Genomic DNA, 18,679 nt, shown 5'->3' with positions numbered 1-18,679 from the left:
ATGGGGATCCGCTGCTTATAAAGTTAACCCTGGAAGGACCTGGAGCAGGGTTCCGTATACAACACATGCTTTGTTAAGTATTTCCTGAATGAACACAGGCCATAGGAAATCAGCAGCCCTGTGCAGCCCGTCCCGGAGAGACGAGGGAGGGCAGACCAGTCTGCCATGGTCCTCTCGCACATCTTGAGCTGTGAAGAAACTCAGCAGCGGCTGCTGCTTTCCCTGGATGTCTGCGAGAAACATCAGGAGCACAGCAGGTGACGCAAGAAATCCTCTTGTTCATTCCCTGAGTCCTTCAGCCCGTGCTCCCAGCGTCCACTTTGCACCAGGCACACGGCTAGCAGCTGGCAATGCCGCAGTCAGCAAGATGGACACCATCCAGGCCCTTCCTTGGGGGGGAGGGGCAAGTGGTGTATTTGTTTATTTTTAACTGGAGTGTAATTTATACACCGTGAACAGCCCAAGTCTTAAGCCTAAGAGCTAGGTCCACATCCACCTGTTTGTGTAGACACGCCACCACCATCCAGTCAAGATGGAAATGTTTCCGTCCCCTTGTGCTTCTCTCTCAGAGTTTCCCACCGAGAACCCAGCAAGAAAATAAGTGAGGGCACAGCTCTTTCTTAGAGGTTTTGTTTTTTTTTTAAGATTTTATTTATTTATTTATTCGACAGAGATAGAGACAGCCAGCGAGAGAGGGAACACAAGCAGGGGGAGTGGGAGAGGAAGAAGCAGGCTCCCAGTGGAGGAGCCTGATGTGGGGCTCGATCCCATAACGCCGGGATCATGCCCTGAGCTGAAGGCAGACGCTTAACTGCTGTGCCACCCAGGCACCCCTCTTTCTTAGAGTTCTTATGGAGTTTCTTAGACCTTATGGAAAACACGATTTGCCGTTTGCAAGTGGATAAGCTGCGTTCCAAAACCATTCCTGGAACAAACAGTGATAATCAGAGTTCGGGCTTGGTGCAGGAGGACACGGATAAGGTGGCCAGTGGGTACTGAGTGCTGACTCTGCCAGAATGAGCCAGAAGATGCCACTTCTTGTCTCTCCACACTGTGGGAGAGGCGTGGGATTAGTGCCCCATGAAAGAGCAGGAAACAGAAGCCAGCCCCGCTCACCCGGCTGGGAGGTGGCCTCGTGTTGGGGTTCAGAGCACTGGCTGTGGGTTAGATAGGCCTGGGTTTGAATCCCGATTCTGCCACTGACTGGGTGTGTTTGTTTCCTGTGGCCACCATAAGAAATGATCACAAACGGGGTTCCTTAAAACACTAGGTACTTGTTCCCTCACAGTTCTGGAGGCTAAGTGCCTGAAATCAGTGTTGGCAGGGCCTTGCTCTGACAAAAGTTTCCAGGGGAGGATTCTTGCCTCTTCCAGTTTCTCGTGGTTCCAGGCATTCCTTGGCTTATGGTCACATCCCTCCAATCTCTGCTTCCCTCTTCCCTCTGCATGTCTGTCTTCACGTCGCCTCCTTATAAGGACACCGGTCAATGGATTCCAGTATGACCTCATCTTAACTAATACATCTGCAAAGACCCTATTTCCAAATAAGGCCATGTTCACAGGTTCTGGGAAGGCATGAATTTTGGGGAAGATGTTAATTAACCCAGTACACAGGTGACCCTAGCAGAAGTTGGAAGATCCCAGCCTAATTACTTCTCTTTATTTCTAGATTTTAACTAGAAAGAGCCAAGTGGAAATCTAATAATTAATGTTGGGCCTGATGACTCCAAAAGTTCAGGGCTCCCTGCTGATGTGGGGTTGGAGGAAGCAACCTGACTTGGGGCCAAAACAGAGACTTCCTTCCATACCCCCACTTCCCGTTCTAGACCTTGGGACCCATCTTTAGGCAAAGTGGGTGTGATGGAAATTGGCATTTATTAGAATTAGGTTCGGTTTCAGATAACATAACCTTCCCCCACCCCAGTAACTGACTTAAACCAGGTATAAGTGTATTTCCTGTTCACATTCAAGAAACTCAGACATGGTTGGTCCAGAACTGGTATAGAACTCCATGGTGTATGACTTCCATTCCCAAGCTCACCTCAAGGTACAGGATGGCTGCTGGTGCTCCAGTCATTAACTCGGCATTCAAGCCAGCAGCGAAGAGGACATACTTCGTTATATAGTTCTTATTTTTCATACCTAATTCCTACCCACTTCCCTTTATACCCCAGTGGTCATACTGAGCTATAAAGGAGGGTGTAAAATGAATTCATGATTCTGGGCTGCCAGGAGACAGCTAAAAGTTTGGGAACTCTGTTGCTAAGGGTGAGAGGAAAGCCAAGTATGAAGGGAGAATCAGAAGCCTGTTTCCAGCTTTGGAGGAAACGTGATCCCACCCCCTCTGGGGACATGGCTCAGGAGCTGTGAGGCTCTGAGGCTCTTCCCAAGCAGGTGAGCCGCTGCTGCTGTCACAGCGAGGGTCCAGTAAGTGGAGAGCGGGAAAAGTGAATGGATGGAGCTGGTTCTTCATGGAGCGAGGAGATGGGATATAAGAGTTTTCCCCTGACACTGGGGCACAGCAGGTGTGGCATATAGGTGCTTTGTTGATAAATGGACTTCAGTTCTCACCAGGACCCCATTACAGATAAGAGCTAAACTTGCCTTAAACTTCCAGGGAACAAAAGTGTTAGCATTGGTTTGCGTTTTCCTTCCTCGAGTCTGCCTCCCGGTGCAGCCAAGTCCCTATGATGGCACCTCCTAGGCGACCCCTTGTCCCAAGGCTCACGTGCCTTCCCTTCTGATCTGGGCACCTGGTGTCCATGCCTTCTGATATGCCCACCCCACCTGCTGGCCACCTGGCCCCATTGTCCCTTCCTAGGCAAGGGTGGACATGGCAGGAAGATGTTATTCCCAAGGCTTCCAGGGTTGGGAACATGCCCTTTGCTTCTCTTTTTAGATCATCCATGCTCAAATTAAAAACCTCGAAATGTACAAGGTGGACAAAAGTGCGATGGAGCAGGAATTGAAAGAGGTGAGTGGGGGTGCCGGGGTGGCTCAGTCGGTTAATTGTCTGCCTTTGGCTCAGGTCATGATCCCAGGGTCCTAGGGTCGAGCCCCGCGTCAGGCTCCCCACTGTCTGCTTCTCCCTCTGCCCCTCCCCCCACCATGCTTGAGCTCATGCTTGCACTTGTGCATGCTCTCTCTCTCTGAAAGAAATAAAATCTTTAAAAAAAGAAAGAAATGAGTGAACCTAGTTTCTCCTCCCCTTCTGCCTGTGCATCCTGAGCCCAGCTCACCCACCCAGGGGAATGGAGTCATCCATCCAAGACAAAACCAGGCAGAGACCCTCCCACAGTTTCCTTCCATCTTTCTCATACAGAAGCTTCCCCAAAGTTGTCCTATCAGCTCCTATTTTCAGTGACTCAGGATTAATGACAATTTTTTTTTAAAGATTTTATTTATTTATTTGACAGAGATAGAGACAGCCAGCGAGAGAGGGAACACAAGCAAGGGGAGTGGGAGAGGAAGAAGCAGGCTTATAGCAGAGGAGCCTGATGTGGGGCTCGATCCCATAATGCCGGGATCACGCCCTGAGCCGAAGGCAGACGCTTAACCGCTGTGCCACCCAGGCGCCCCAGGATTAATGACAATTTATTATGTGAACTTAAAAAGCATGCACCAGCTTCTCCATCCAAGGCTTAGACCTGACATTTGGGTTTGAGTCAGTTAGACCCCAACACGGAATTTAAGCCAAGGCCGGGCGTTCAGGGTCCCAGAGTAAAAAACTCAGACCAGAGTGGTCTGATCCCCCAGCTTCCTCCCGCTCCCATCCCAGCAGCCCTGGCTCCCTGAGTCCCCTGTGTCTCTAGAAAGCCGATAGGAGCACACTGGCAGGCAAGGCAAGCCGGGCCGACCTGGAGACGGTGGCAACAGAGCTGAACGAGATGATTCAGGGCATGCTCTTCAGGGTCGTGACCCATGAGGATGACTGGAAGAAGGCTCTGGAGCAGCTGAGCAAGGACCTGAGCACCAAGGTAAGTACCCCATGGCAGCCAACACCAAGTAACCCCGAAAGGTGACACCTTGTAAGGACAAAGGCTCAGAGTTGCTGAGGGTCAGGAATTAGGGAACAGCTTAGCTGAGGGACTCAGTCTCCCATGAGTCTGTAGTCAAGATGATATCCGGGGCTCCAGTCCTCTGAAGTGCCATTTCCAAGATGGCACCCTCCCATGGCCATCAGCAAGACGCCTCCTTTCCTTGCCACTCAAACTTCTCCTCAAGTCTCCTTGAGCGGCATCACAACACAGCAGCTGACTTCCCCAGAACGAGTGACCCAGGAGAGCCCAACAGAAGCTGCATTGTCCTCTATGAGTTGGCCATACCGCATGGTTTCTGTAGCATCTTGTAGTTCCACAGGCCAGCCCTACTCCCTGTGAGAGGGTGTGAGGACCAAGAGGCATGGGCGAGGAGCACCTTGGAGGCTGACTACCATAACTCTCCTGCCTGGGCCAGCAAAGGAGCATGGTAGAGGGTAAGAAGGAGGGAGGACTGCTGATCATTTATTTATTCTTTGGTCACTTACTGACCACCTGTGATAAGCCAGACTCTGGAGTAATGTTGATAATGAACCACAGTCCCTGCCTTGATTTGGGCCGTCCAGTGGAGAGACAGGGAACAGTCAGAGCAATGATCACAGCACTGTGCGGCGCCTGCAGCTTGGGTTCAGAGCCTGGAAGCCCTGCGTGCGAGCCCCAGCTCCCCCTGAGCAGCCATGGGCTCCAAGTGGCATGACCTCACTGAGCCTCCGCTTTCTCATCCACAAAACGAGGATTTGTGCAGTCATCAACTACGCAGTGGGCGCCTACGACGCCAGTCCCTGGCATATGTAATGACAAGCAAAGCAGATACGGACGTGTTTCTCTCGGAGACGCGTTCGTCATAAAAATCACACAAATCAAATGCAGAACTGCGGCCCGAGTGATTTCCGCTTATCTACAGAACGGCTGACCTACTTTTCTTCAATAATTCAATGATGGGGTGAGTGAAGAGTGGAGACAGACTGTTCTAAATTACAAGTGTCTCCAGAGACGAAACAACCAAATGCAGCTCACGAGGAGACCTGGCTTGTGTCCTGGTTCAGTTGCGCCAACCCTACAGATGGGCTGGGGAGTAGCGCAAAGTCAGAAACACCTGTTCGTTGTTCAGTGTCATGACGGCGTGGCAGTCACGTAAGAAAACGTCCTCGTGTGGGGTGGGGGTGGGGGGTGGCCGGGGTAGCTCAGTCAGTGGAGTGTCTGACTCTTGGTTTCGGCTCAGGTCCTGATCTCAGGGTCGTGAGATCAAGCCCTGCGTTGGGCTCCATGCTGGGTGTGCAGCCTGCTTAAGATTCTCTGCCCCTCATCCTGCTTGCACTTTCTCTCTCTCTGTCTCTAAAATAAATAAAGTTTTAAAAAAGAAGAAGAAAATGTCCTCACGAGTACTGCAGTATTTATGAGTGATGTATCATGGTCTTTCTGTTTTAGACAGAGAGCATGGGGTGGGAGCGGGGGGAGAATCTCAAGCAGGTTCCACACCCAGCTGGTTAACCAAAAACCATTTTATTTTTTTTTTAAAGATTTTATTTATTTATTGGACAGAGATAGAGACAGCCAGCGAGAGAGGGAACACAAGCAGGGGGAGTGGGAGAGAAGCAGGCTCATTTCGGAGGAGCCTGATGTGGGGCTCGATCCCATAACGCCGGGATCACGCCCTGAGCCGAAGGCAGACGCTTAACCACTGTGCTACCCAGGCGCCCCCCAAAAACCATTTTAAAGTGACTAAATCAGTGGCATTTAGTACATTTACAGTGTTGTGCAAGGACTGCCTCTGTCTAGTGGTTAGACACGGTTATCTCCCCCAAAAAAAGCCCGTACCCATTTATGCAGGCCCCCCCAGGCCTCCCCCACCAGTCCCTGGCAACCACTGGGCTACTTTCTGCCTCTGTGGGTTTGCCTGTTCTGGACATTTCATGTAAGTGGAATCATACCATCTGTGATCTTTTGTGACTGGCTTCTGGCCCTTAGCATCACGTTTTCAAGGTTCGTTTATGGATCAGATCTCCTTTCTTTTTTATAGCCAGATACCATTCTGTCGACGAGATAAACGACGTTCTGTTTGTTCGTTAATCTGTTGATGGACACTTGGGTTGTTTCCACCTTTGACCGTTACGAATAATGCTGCTGTGAACATACACGTACACGTTTTCGTTTGAACACCTGTTTTTGGTTCTTTTGGGTAGATAGCCAGGAGTGGAATTGCTGGGTCATAGGGTAATCCTCTGTTTAACTTTTTATAGCTAGGGGTGATATATCATGTCTGCAATTCATCTGAAATGATTCAGAAAATGAACGGATACACACGTGTATAGATAAAGAAAATGTGGTAAAATGTTAAAAGTTGACTAAATGGATGTACAAGTGTCCTTTGGACTATTCTCGCAACTCTTCTGTAGATTTAAAAGTTTTCAAAATAAGGAGCTGGGGGAAAGAGTCTTCTTGGGGTACTATGCACTTCGTGTCACCTTGGGTCCGCAGATAGGTCACGCTGGCAGCTGGTCCCCTCAGTGCTGAAGCGAAGATTCATCAGAGCCCAGCGATGCTAGGCTGATGTCACCGGTGTAAAGGTATTTCCCCCTTATAAGCAGCAAGTGATTTGGGGGTGACCCTTTGGCACCCTGGAAATGTCTTTTGCCTCATTGGCCGTTCTCCTAGTAGTTTCCTCATAAATTGAGGATTGTTGCCTGAACTGGCTGTTTCACCGGTTGCAAAATGGCGAGTTCTCCAATCTTAGCTCTGCTTCTCCCATCGACCAGCTGGAAATCCATAAAGAAGAGCTCTCCCTCATCAGCTTGAGCCGATTACCCTGAAATATGGTTCTTGCAGGAAAGACGAGAACACTGATGAGCTATTTCCCTTAACTACCGGTGTTCAGGAATGATACTGCTGCTACAGGCACCTCCAATGTATGGTGGCAAATGGCAGTTTCTGGTTGTTGTTGTTTTTATTTTTATTTTTGTAAGTTACTATTTATTTTGTCACTTACATGGTCTCATCTTTAGCCTGCGAGCTGGCTTCTGAGTGCTTTGACTTGACCCTCAGTCTCAGAAAGCTGTCTTGGCTCCTCTGCGGGGAGCCTGCTTCTTCCTCTCCCACTCCCCCTGCTTGTGTTCCCTCTCTCACTGGCTGTCTCTCTCTCTCTCTCTCTCTCTCTCTGTCAAATTAATTAATTAATTAAAAAATAAATAAATAAAATAAAAATTCATGAGTCCCACTGTGAAAAACATTCTGGCAGTTTCTCAAAAAGATAGACCTAGAGTCACCATACATCCCAGCACTTCCAGTCCCGGGTGTGTACCCAAGAGAAATGAAAATAGGCCCACGCAAAAACTCGTGCACAAATGTTCATAACAGCATTACTCATAATACCTAAAAAGTGGAAGCAATCCAAATGTCCCATCAACAGACGAACGGTTAAACAATTTGTGGTCTTTCCATCCAATGGAATACTATTCAACCATGAGAAGAAATGAAGGTCTGATTCATGCTGCCACCTGCATGACCCTCACAGATGTGATGCTGAGTGAGAGAAGCCAGACACCGAAGGCCATAGATTCCATTTTTATGAAATGTCCAGAACAGGCAAATCCATAGATGAGAATGGGATTAGTGGGTGCCTACGCCCAGGGGTTTGGAGCTCCCTTTGCAACTGGCAACAGCATGCATCAGGCAGATGATCCTTAACCTAAGCTTTGTCGTTTTCCCTTTCCTTGACCCCCTCACTGTCGCTGTTTAATCTTGTTACGTTCTGTGTAACTTTGCTGCAGATCCTTTCCTGGAGCAAAGCGGGGTGTGAATTAGTTGACTCAACGCTCTTCTCTTCCCTTTGGCTGTTTGCAGCTGGTCCACAGTGATTTGAATGGTCTGAAGAAAGAAATGGATGAGATCTGGAAAGTACTCAGGAAGCTGCTGATTGAAGGCCTCCGATTTGACCCTGATAGTGCTGCCGGCTTTAGGAAGTAAGCCCCTCCTGGGTAGGGGTGCAGCTCCCAGAGGCTGGGGAGACCCTCTCTCCAGAGAGGAAACAAGAGGAGTATCCCAGCGGATTCTGGAAGGAAGGACTCCAGACCTGTGGACCCAGGGAGAAGGGGTGGGGCTTCCCAGCCTGGGGGAGGGGGTAAAGGTGGGATGGGGCTGAGGGCACCCAGGGGCTCTGGCCTTGGCTGTCGAGGGGATTCAGGAACACATCCGCTCGAAAGCCCTCTTGCCACGCATGAAATCAAGGCTCACAGAGGGTAGGGGTCATGCAAGGTCTCCCAAGGAGGCTGGGGATCTGGGACTAGAGCCCTGTTGCCATGTCCCCCACCCCATCCAGAGAGAGTCCCAGGCAGAGGGACTCAGTGTTGGGGTGGGGAGAGGGGTCTCCTATGCTCAGATGACCCTCATCCCTCCAAATATCCCCTGTGAAGGGTAGCTTTCCAGACGGTCCCTGGTTTTAAGGACCTTCATTGTGTTTGGGGCTGGAACATAAACTACACCCACTGTATCCCCCACCTGTGTCCCAGGCAGCCACAGGGTAGGGATCAGCAGGGGGGCAGCAGAGCGGGCTTGAGCTGAGCTGGGCCAGGTCAGTGGGGCAGTAGGGTGTGGAGGGAAGTCCTGACGCTGAGGCACAGACCGACCTTCCCCTGCGGTGCAGCAGCTGACTGGCTCTCTTCCAGGAAACTGTTCGAGCGGGTGAAGTGCATCTCCTGCGACCGGCCGGTGGAGCTGATGACGGGCCCGTGAGTACCGCCGCCAGGGGGCGCCCACGCCCACCCTCTCTTTTAGGATTCCCCCACCTACTTTCCTGCACAGGTTCTTGGTCCATCATTTATCTGTTCTTCCGTCTGTCCCTACGTCATTCTGTCCACTTCGTTTCATTTGCTCCCCTTCCTGGGCAGGGGCACTGGCATCCCCTCCTTCCCCAACCCTGCCTGGAGCCCGCTGTGTCCCAAGTCAAGATCGACTCCAAAAGCAAAAGGATAGAAGGAAACTGGGGAAAGCTGCACTTTGTGGGACTTCCTTGCATGTATTTTTAGAATCTAATACTTTTCATTTATTTAGGTGAAATTCACATACACACACCATTTTATTTTTTTTATTTTTTTTAAAGATTTTATTTATTTATTCGAGAGAGATAGAGACAGCCAGCGAGAGAGGGAACACAAGCAGGGGGAGTGGGAGAGGAAGAAGCAGGCTCATACTGGAGGAGCCTGATGTGGGACTCGATCCCATAACGCCGGGATCACGCCCTGAGCCGAAGGCAGATGCTTAACCGCTGTGCCACCCAGGCGCCCCACACACAGCATTTTAAAGTGAACAGTTTAGTGTCGTTTGGTGCACGTTCACAATGATCTGCAACTGTCACCTCTCATTCCAGAGCATTTTCATCTCCCTAAAAGGCAGCCCCAGACTCATTAGCAGTCACCCCCATGGCCTCCTCCCCTCGGCCCCTGACAACCACTAACCAACTTTCTCTCTCTGTGGATTTCCCTGTTCTGGATGAAGTCTGAATGAAGTCCTACAACCTGGGACCTGGTTCTGGCTTCTGTCATGGAGCGTCGTGTTCTCAAGGGTCATCCACGTTGTGGCAGCTGTCAGTGCCTCATTCCATTTTTGTGGCTGAATCATATCACATTATATGAGCCTCCCACATTTTGTTTATCCACTTAGGTGCTGACGGACGTTTGGGTTGATTCATCTTTTGGCTCTTGTGATTAGTGCTCCTGTGAACAGGCGTGCACGTAGATTGGCTCGAACACCTGCTTTCAGTTATTTTGGGTATAAACCTAGAGGTGGTGGAAGTGCTGGGTCGTGTGGTTCCTCAATGGTTAACTCTTTGAAGAACCACCAAGCAACACACTCATCGGGTTTCAGAGTCCGAATCTTGCAGCGCCCATGCTAGCCTGGCCCCCGGGACCCACGAAGCTCACCACCCTACACCAGTCCATGCTCATGGAGGGGCTTTGAGCCCATATCCAGATTTTTTTAGGTAAGGCCACAGATTCCTGGCTGCAGCATTATTTATAATATTTTAAAAAGAAGAAAAGGAAACAATGTGAAATGGTGAATGAGTTATGTACATTCACATCAGCTGATATAAGTCGTGTTGTAGGAGGAGGTATGAGAGAACCTTCTGAGATGTGGAAATGGTTACAACTACACTGTCCAACACAGTAGCCACCGGCCACATAGGGCTAATGCGGCTGAAAACCGAATTTTACATTTTATTTACATTTATTTAAATTCAATCATAAATTTAAATAGCCACCGGTGTCCAGTGTTTGCAATATTGGATGGCATAGTCGTGGAGGAATTATTTAGTGGCCTGGAAAAATGTTCATAGTAACTTAAGTGAGAAAATCAAGTAGTTTGTTATGATCCTATTTTTATTTTGATTTGGTTTTTAGCAAGGTTTATTGAGCGATAAGAAAGTTATAGTACAAAGCTCCCAAGGAGAGAGGGGACCCAAAGGGGTTGCCCATGATCCTGTTTTTGTTAAAAAAAAAAATACATAAGCATGGAAAATTACTGGAAGGACACATATCAAAATATTTGTCACGTGCTTATAGAGCTTTTTGTGTTTATTTGTGCTTTTCTGTCCTTTCTAAAATGCTGACAATATGTATTACTTTAACATTCTATTGTGGCTTAAATAATACAGTGAAGTATGTAAATGTTTATGGTGCAAACTGATGAATTTGTGCACGTGCACACACCTTCGTAACCACCTCTCAGATCAACGTGTACAACGGCTCCCGCTGCTCAGAGAGCTGGTAACACAGATCAGCCGTTTGTGAGTGGGCAGGTCAGGGGCATTTAGTGCACGGACACCTTGTGCAACCACCACTCCTTCTAGCGCCAGAGCATTCCAGCAACTTTGCAGAAGGAAACCCCAGCCCCGTTTGCCGCCACCCCCCATCCCCTCCCCCTGCCCCTGGCAACCTCGGCTCTGTGTTCTGTTTCTGGGATTCACCTGTTCTGGCTTTTAGTTTCGTAATCAGAACAGTTGTTCCTTACCACCGCCAAAGATGATCGGGGCTCTTCTGAGCCCTAAGCGCAGCGGGCCCGTGGACGTCTCCAGAGAGGGGGATGGGTTTAAGGGTGGACTTCCTGGAGGAGGAGGGAGGCTGGGGCTGTCTTCTGGCCACTCGCACCTCCCATCAAACTCTTGTCCTCCAACAGGCAACTCATCACCATCCGCAAAGCCCACCTGCTTTCGCGGCTGCGGCCGGCCAGCGCCAACACCTACGAGTACCTGCAACAGCAGCAGATGAGGTGAGTGGGCGGGGCCTGCCCCACAGAGGCCCTCGAGCCCGCAGCCCTGTGGAGACGCCCGGCTCCGGTCCCAGGGCAATGCCAGCCACCTGCAAGGGAGCCATTTGGGGAGGTGGCTGGGCAGAGATGGCCCGGGAGAGGACCATGGCAGAGAGGAATAGGCATATTTATTGGGCATCTATTATGGGCGGAGACCGTTGGGGAAGAATTCTCATTTAAATCTTACCGCTCCTGTGAGCTGAGATGGACCGGGCTGCCTCCAGCTGGAGGAAGGAAGCGAGGGCCCTGGCCTCCACTCATTGCGCTGAGCGCTTTGCCCTAGCCGACCTCGGCGAATCCTTAAGCCTTCCCTTTGAGGTGTATTCTGTCTTCACTGCATTTCGTAGTTGAAGAAACTGAGGTTCAGAGAACTTCAGCCACCTGCCCAAGGTCACAACTAGTAAGTGGCAGAGCTGGTGGCTAGACCTGCAGATCCTGCCGCACCTGGCGTGCTCCCTGGGTCCCAGCCCCACCGTCAACCTCCTGACCTACCAAAAATCACAGCCACATGAAGGGGAGGGCCATGGGGGCCAGGGCCCGACACCCTTACTTTCCTATGCCTGACTCCTGGAGATCAAAGGTTAAAAGCCTTTTGTTGGTGGGACAGACCAGGGCCCCCAGGGGTGGCTTGGTGTGGGGGAGCATAGGTTGGAGCTTGGTTTTTCCCCTCTGCCCCGACTGTGCCTGTCCGTATCCACCTGCCAGCGCAGAGTGCCCCCAAACTTAAGCTGGAAGAAATTCCAGTCTTGCCTTGCCACTGGGCGGGCCCTTGAGTCCATCCTGGTGCTGCTCTGGGGCAGAGGGTTCTCCCAGTAGCTGCTGTCCTACCTGCCTACCCCAGGGAACACTGGCGGCTACAGCAGCTCCGGGACCTCGGAGACCAGGACAGGAGTCTGGATTTGCTGGGGTCCCAGAAGGACTGGGGCGACGGCCCCGGCAATGATGCCAACTTCAAGTTCAACTCCTATGACTTGTCAACACTGTACCCCTACGGGGACCCCGAGGTGTTGGACTATGACACCGTGAGTGTGGCAGATGCCCTGGGCATGGGCGACCTGGGGGGAGGCCGTGCTCTGTCTGGTGAGCCTCTGTATGTACTAGAGAGGCAGGGGAGGACACTCCCTGACCTGGGGCCCGGGCCATCTAACAGGCTGAGGTGGACATTCTGGGAGTGGACGGGATCCTGTACAAGGGCCGAATGACCAACCAGGAAGGGGCACGGCCTTGGACCAGCGTTGAGAAGGAGCTGGCAGGTGAGAGGTGTCAGGACTTCCTGGGAGCCCCTGTCCTGGATGTCCTGGCTTGCTGGGGAACATGAGGAGGTGCAGGCTGGGCTTTGAGCTGGCCCCATCCCGGACTGGGGGTCCTCACACAGCCACTTGCATAAATGGGGTTCTACTGTATGCCAGGCACTGCACCAGGCACTGGGGAGGCAGTGGGGAGCAAAGAAAGATAGGCTGTCACCCCAGGGTTTCCACAGGAGTGGGAGAAGCAGACTGTAAGCAAATAACGTGAAGGTGAGGATCCATTGTTTGGAAAAGCAGTGAATAGCTGACCTGAGGGGAGGGCCCTGGAGACAAAGGATGCTGGCCTAAGGAGGGGTGCCAGATGGCCTCACGAAAGAGGGATGCTGAGCTGGGGACGGCAGCGTTGTGAGAAGGACATCAGTCCAAGGAGAGGCCTCTGATGAGGGAATAGGGGTTAGCTGGATAAAGGGGCCAGGTGGAAAGAGAGCAGTCCAGGTGGAGGGCATAGCAGGTGCAAAGATCCTGTGGTGGCTGGAAGCCAGGCACAATTGGAACTCCGGAAGGTGAGTCTACATGTGGTGGAGATTGGGAAGGGGTTGGGAATAATGAAGAGATGTGGACACACCCTGGAGACCTGTGTCTTATTGTCCCAGGTAGGTGAGCATTGGGTTCGTGGGGGACACATGGAACCAGTCATTCCGATTGCTGTAGCATCAATGTCCCTGCTCCAGCTGGCTCCTACTGGGGACCCCAGTCCTCAGCCAGCATTGGGCCAGCAATACCAGAAGGGGTACCTTCTCTGCACACCCTTCGGGGGTTTCTCCTTCTGGGAAGAGGAATTCTTGGTTTTGCCCTGGGTGGGAGCCATACACTGCCCAAAATCAGGGTGTCCCAGAGCTGTGCTCTCCCCCGGGACTCTGGGGGAGGCTCCTTCCTGCCTCTTCCAGCTTGCGGTCGCTCCACGTGTTCCTTGGCTGGTGGCCGTGTCCCTCCAGTCTCCACATCCGTCTTCCCACTGCCTTCCCCCTGTGTCTTTTCTTCTGTCTCCTATAAGGATGCTGGTCCTTGGGTTTAGGGCCCATCTTAACCCTGGATAAGCTCATCTCAAGATCCTTAATTAAATCTGCGAAGACCCTTTCTCCAAAAAAGGTTATATTCATAGGTTCTGGGGGATGTATCTTTTTGGGGACCACCAGTCAACCCAGGAGGGCAGGACACCATCCGAACCTGCATTCCCCGGCACGGATCTGGCCCATGTGGCTTTCATGGCTCGTCCTGGCTAGGCTCAGCCCCCAGGAGTGGCTGCTATTAGGAGGAGGCTCAGGGTAAGCTTCAGGGGTCAGCAGGCAGGGTAATAACGATGGTGGCTAATATTTAACGAACCCCGACTTCTTTCCAGGCTCACACTGCCTCCTTTCCGGTGAGGCATTGCACAAACGCAGCCAAGGGCTGCTGGCTGGAAGTGCATCCTTGGTGGAGGGGCCCTTCTCCCCGCTCACACAGCAGACAGGGCTCCCGTCCACCCACCTCCCCTGGGCTGTCACCCAGAGGGATGGGGCTTCTCTCCCCACAGCTCATTCATTCTCAAGACCCATGCAGCAAAGCCGGCCTGAATCACAACACCTCAGCTGCTTTGTCCCGCTTGGGGGGCAACAAAGTCTAACCGGTATTAGAAATCAATCAGAAATCCGCCTGTGGCCAGATCTTTTGACCAGGTTGCTCTTACCGCTCATTTACTTACTCGAAAGAACATACTGATCCAAAACAGGGTCAATAGCTAAACCTAAAGGAGCCTGTTTAATACCCCCCTCCAGGTCCAGCCTGGCCCCCAATGCATGTGTCCAGGTCACCGTTCAGCATGCCCTGCCGTTTACTCAGCCCTTTGCCAGGTGCACAGGGGACACTGAGGGGCGTCTGGGCAGCCTGTGCCCTCCGGATGCTTGCAGTGAGTCAGGAGCTCAGGCCAGGCCAGGGGAACAGCTGGTCCCCTGTGAGCTATGCCCCCGCAGGTGGGGGATGGACGGGCTGAGGCGGGTGGTCAGCAGGCTGGACTTTCAGAGAAATGCCCTGGAAGGAAGGCTAAGTTGGCAGGGCTTGTGTAGGACGGAGGAGAAGGTGGCAGGGGCGGGCGCCAGCCTCAGCCCATCTCACCTGCTTTGCGTGAACTGCCTAAAACACACACCTTGACCGGCACCCTCCCCAGCTCAGAACCTGTCCGTAAGAGTTTCCTGTGGCTGCTGTGACTAATTCCCGAAAACCAAGGGGCTCGACCCAAGTTTATTTTATCTTAGTTCTGGAGGTCAGAAATCTGAAATGAGTCTTACAGAGCTAAAATCAAGCTGTCGGCAGGGCCGGTTTCTTCTCAGACTCTAGGGAAGACTCTGTTTCCACCTGCCAGGGGCCTCCTGCATTCTTTGTCTTGTGGCCCCTTCCTCCAGGTCAAGATGTGTCCTCGCTCTGACCTCACTTCCGTCCTCACCTCCCCTTCTCTGAGTCTGACCCTCCGGCCTCCCTCTTCAGAGCCTTGCGATTACGTTCGGCCATCTGGGTCATTCAGGATCCTAGGTTTTAGGAGTTAGGGCGGGGACATCTCCGGGGCATGGCCCTCAGAGTCCAGGCTCCTTGGCCAGTCGAGGGAGAGGGGACGGGCTTGTCCCCTGTCTGCCCCTCCCTCCAGCATCTCAGAACTGTTCACTGTGTCAGTGAGCCTGTCCACTTCTGGGCCTCTGCCCATGCTGTGTGCCTGCCTCGAGGCCCTGGGGAACCTTTCTCATCTGCCAGAGCTTAGGGTCCCTCCCTGTTGAGAGCCTCCCAGCTTCTCAGCTTCTGGCTTCTGCAGAGGTGGGAAAGCCGCAGAGGAGGGCCTGGGAGACCAGCTGTCCAGGTCAGGAGTCGAGTTTGTGTTCTGACCTATAGAGCCCGAGGCATCGGTGGGACCTCAAGGAGAATGTTGGGTCAGAGCTGGGTTTCCAAGCCTCGCTGTGTCTTGATTTTGCACCTGTGCCCTGGGCCCACATCCCTCACCTGGCAGGGAAGCAGTGAGACAGTCTCATGGTCAGCTGGTTGGCTGGTCCTGCTTCAGACCTGTGGAAGGAGCCAGGTGCCAACTGGTGATTAGAGCGGGGGACCAGGGAGTACCCCTCAGCTGGGCATTAGTTCCTACGCAGAACGCATGAAGCACACTGGTGTTAGTTCTTAGTTCAGGCTCAAGGAACAGTTGATGCAGACCTCGAGACAGAGTTAGGAACGCAAGAGGTTTGGGGTGGGGGTGGTTAACAGAGAGGGGGAGGAAAGGGAGGAGCAAGCAGAGACCCTCAGATAGTAAGCAGACCTGACTGGGTCCAGGCCAGCCCCTTGGGGAGCTTCTGAACAAACACTCCCCAGCCCTTGGCCAGGCCCTGTGCTCCCCTCCTTGGCCAGAGCTGCTAACAGCCCCTGAGGTGCCAACAGGTGGAGGCCATGGGCTCCCTTTGCTCCTGCAGTTGAACAGTGAGTTCTTCCTTAAAAGGGAGATGCACACAGCCCTGGTCACTCGGCTTGTCATTCCCAAGCCCTTATTGGTGCCACGTGTGTTTTAGGTACCACGGAGGAGACCCGGCGTGGACAAAACAAAGTTACTGCCCTCTTAGAGTTTTTACCCCATGAGGGACCATAAGATATACATAAATAATTCGGTGCATAAGGTGAAACATGGGAGTGAGCTAAAGGACTCTTCGAAGCAGGAATTGTCAGGGAGCCTGATGCGGGGGCTTGATCCCAGGACTCCAGGATCACGCCCTGAGCCGAAGGCTGAGCCACCCAGGCGCCCCAGAAAGCAGAGTCCTGGCCGCCAGGGGCTGGGGGAGGAGGAGGACGGGGAGTGAGTGCTTCGTGGGCACAGGGTTTTCCTGGGGGGCATGAAATGTTCTGGAATTAGGTAGAGGTGGTGGTGGCACGTCACTGTGAATGAACTTCATGTCACTGAATTAATTGTTCGCTTAAATGGTTGATTTTGTGGGGTGCCCGGCTGGCTCAGTTGGTGGAGCATGACTCGATGTCGGGGTTGTGCGAGCTCCATGTTGGGCATAGAGATTACTTAAAAAAATTTTTTAAGCCCATTAAGCGTCTGCCTTCAGCTCAGGTCATGATCCCGGGGTCCTGGGAGCGAGCAGCAGGCTCCTTGCTCAGCAGGGGGTCTGCTTCTCCCTTTCTCTCTGCCGCTCCCCCTGCTTGTGCTCCGTCTCTCTGCCAAATAAAATAAAATAAAATAAAATAAAATAAAATAAAATAAAATGCATTGAAATGAAATGAAATAAAATCTTAAAAATAAATAAATGCTAATTTTGTGGTATGTGAATTTTACTTCAAAAAAAAAAAATTCACACACAGGATGAGGGACGGGAAGGTGGGGGCGGGGGCACGATAGCGGCCTGGCCCCAGTGGGAATATCTCTGCCCTGAGAAACTGTAGACTCGGGAAGGAAGGAAGAGGAGGCTCCCGCAGGGCCTGAACAGCAGGTGTGTGGAGCAGGCCGGGCTGGTCTGGGGCACAGAAAAGGGCCTTGGCAGGACTGGGCAGGGCCTCTGGGAGGGGACGGAACTCTGCAAGAGCCCTCACCGGTCCTGTCTCTTCCCCTCTCTTTTCCGTGAAGCTGTGAAGATGCCACACCCCCCAACTCGAAACCTGTATGATCGTGAGCGCCCGAGTACCTTTTATGGTTCCATCTACCCCCGTGAGTACCTGCCCCCCTAACTCCCTGGCCCAGCTGGGATTCTGGCAGGGTCTCTGGTGCCCCCCAGTCCCAGCCTGGGGCTCTCCTGCCCCACCTCATGCGTCTCTCACCTGCTCTATGCCAGGGCCCAAGACGGCCCCTTGAGTGTCCCCCACCCAGCACTCCGCTCCCTGGCCATGGCCTCCAGCCAACCTGGGCTCCTAGTTTACCCTTCAGGGGTGCCATCCCAGGGGTTGAGGCCCGATATCTGTCCGCAGGTGTCTAGCTAGCTGCAGGGGTGGTACAAGGAGCGCATTCATTCTCCTGGGCCTCTCTGCCTGGGGCCCCATGAGCCGGGCTGGGGGGGACTCCTCGGATTCCTCTCGCCATGCACCAGGCATCTGCGGGTGCCTGACGGTGTCCGAAGCACTTTCTCCCTTGTTAGCCCATGCAGTCCTCAGCCCTGCTCTCCTGGTTGACAGTGTGGAGCTGGGGCACAGCACCCCTGATCCTGGACTCCAGGTCCATGTCCAGATCAGCCTCCGTTTCTGGTGTCATTTATCTGGGGTCACCCCCCGGGGAAGTTTAGGGTGCCTGGGACTGGGCGAGCTGTGGGAAACCACTTCCAGGCTGGAAGGCTCGGCTCCTTAGTGGGTATGACCCCATCCGGCCAGCCTCCCCCGGGCATGTTCCTGGGACATATCACCGACTTTCCTGCCCCTCCCAGCCCTGCGCCCCCACACCAGCGTGCGCTCCGGTGCCTCAGGCCCCCCACCTACGATGCCAGCTCGGCCTCCATCGCTGCCGCCCCTGCCACTGCTCCCGCCACTGACGCCATCCCTGCGGGACCCCCAGCAGGCCCCAGGGCCCGCCCGGCACCCAAGGCCTCTGCGCCTCGAGTCCCGAGCCAGCATGCAGCCCTCCGAGGAGCCCACCAATCCGTGAGCCCTGCGTCCTGCACCCCTACTGCCCCTCTTCTCCCCTGCCCACAGAGACTGGGCCCTGAGCCTGGCCTGAGGAGGGTGCAGGGGCCCTGGACCTGGGGGAGGGGCCTCCATAAGGGACTCATTTTGACCCAGTGGCTATTTTAACTCTGCATATAAATACACACAACACAATCCTCCTTATCCTACACTCTGTGGAGTACACAGCTTTCTAGATTGAGTTTTCCACTAAGCCAATTCCTTGACCAATTTTCAATACAACAGCTAATGTGCTTTTAAAAACAGTTTCCTTTTTATTTTGCTGAAATAACTCTATCAGAATCAGTTCCAATTACAACTGCTGCCCACGGACGTTTTCTTTGGGGGCCATTATTTCTAACAAGACCAATTTTCTCACGGGAACCAAATTTTACTGTGTGCATCCTTTTATTTCATGTTGATTATTCCCACTAGTAATTATGGT

The 18,679-nt window shown here is 52.7% G+C and overlaps 1 protein-coding gene across 1 annotated transcript in view; it reads left to right on the top strand.

The window, feature by feature from the left end:
- C2H16orf96 (chromosome 2 C16orf96 homolog) overlaps positions 1-18,217 on the top strand; it is a 33,813-nt gene extending 15,596 nt beyond the window's left edge. Inside the window, exons 8-16 of the mRNA XM_087866200.1 lie at positions 2,899-2,973; positions 3,812-3,976; positions 7,877-7,995; positions 8,698-8,760; positions 11,204-11,296; positions 12,177-12,357; positions 12,486-12,588; positions 17,213-17,293; positions 18,000-18,217. Coding sequence (XP_087722326.1) covers positions 2,899-2,973; positions 3,812-3,976; positions 7,877-7,995; positions 8,698-8,760; positions 11,204-11,296; positions 12,177-12,357; positions 12,486-12,588; positions 17,213-17,293; positions 18,000-18,217 — 1,098 coding nt within the window. The remainder of the gene's footprint in view (positions 1-2,898; positions 2,974-3,811; positions 3,977-7,876; positions 7,996-8,697; positions 8,761-11,203; positions 11,297-12,176; positions 12,358-12,485; positions 12,589-17,212; positions 17,294-17,999) is intronic.
- Positions 18,218-18,679: the final 462 nt, after the last annotated feature.

This window comes from Ursus americanus, chromosome 2 (assembly GCF_024610735.1).
Source record: "Ursus americanus isolate L20-20 chromosome 2, mUrsAme1.1.p, whole genome shotgun sequence".
Taxonomy (NCBI): Eukaryota; Metazoa; Chordata; class Mammalia; order Carnivora; family Ursidae; genus Ursus; species Ursus americanus.
This window is presented reverse-complemented; position numbering and strand designations above follow the sequence as displayed.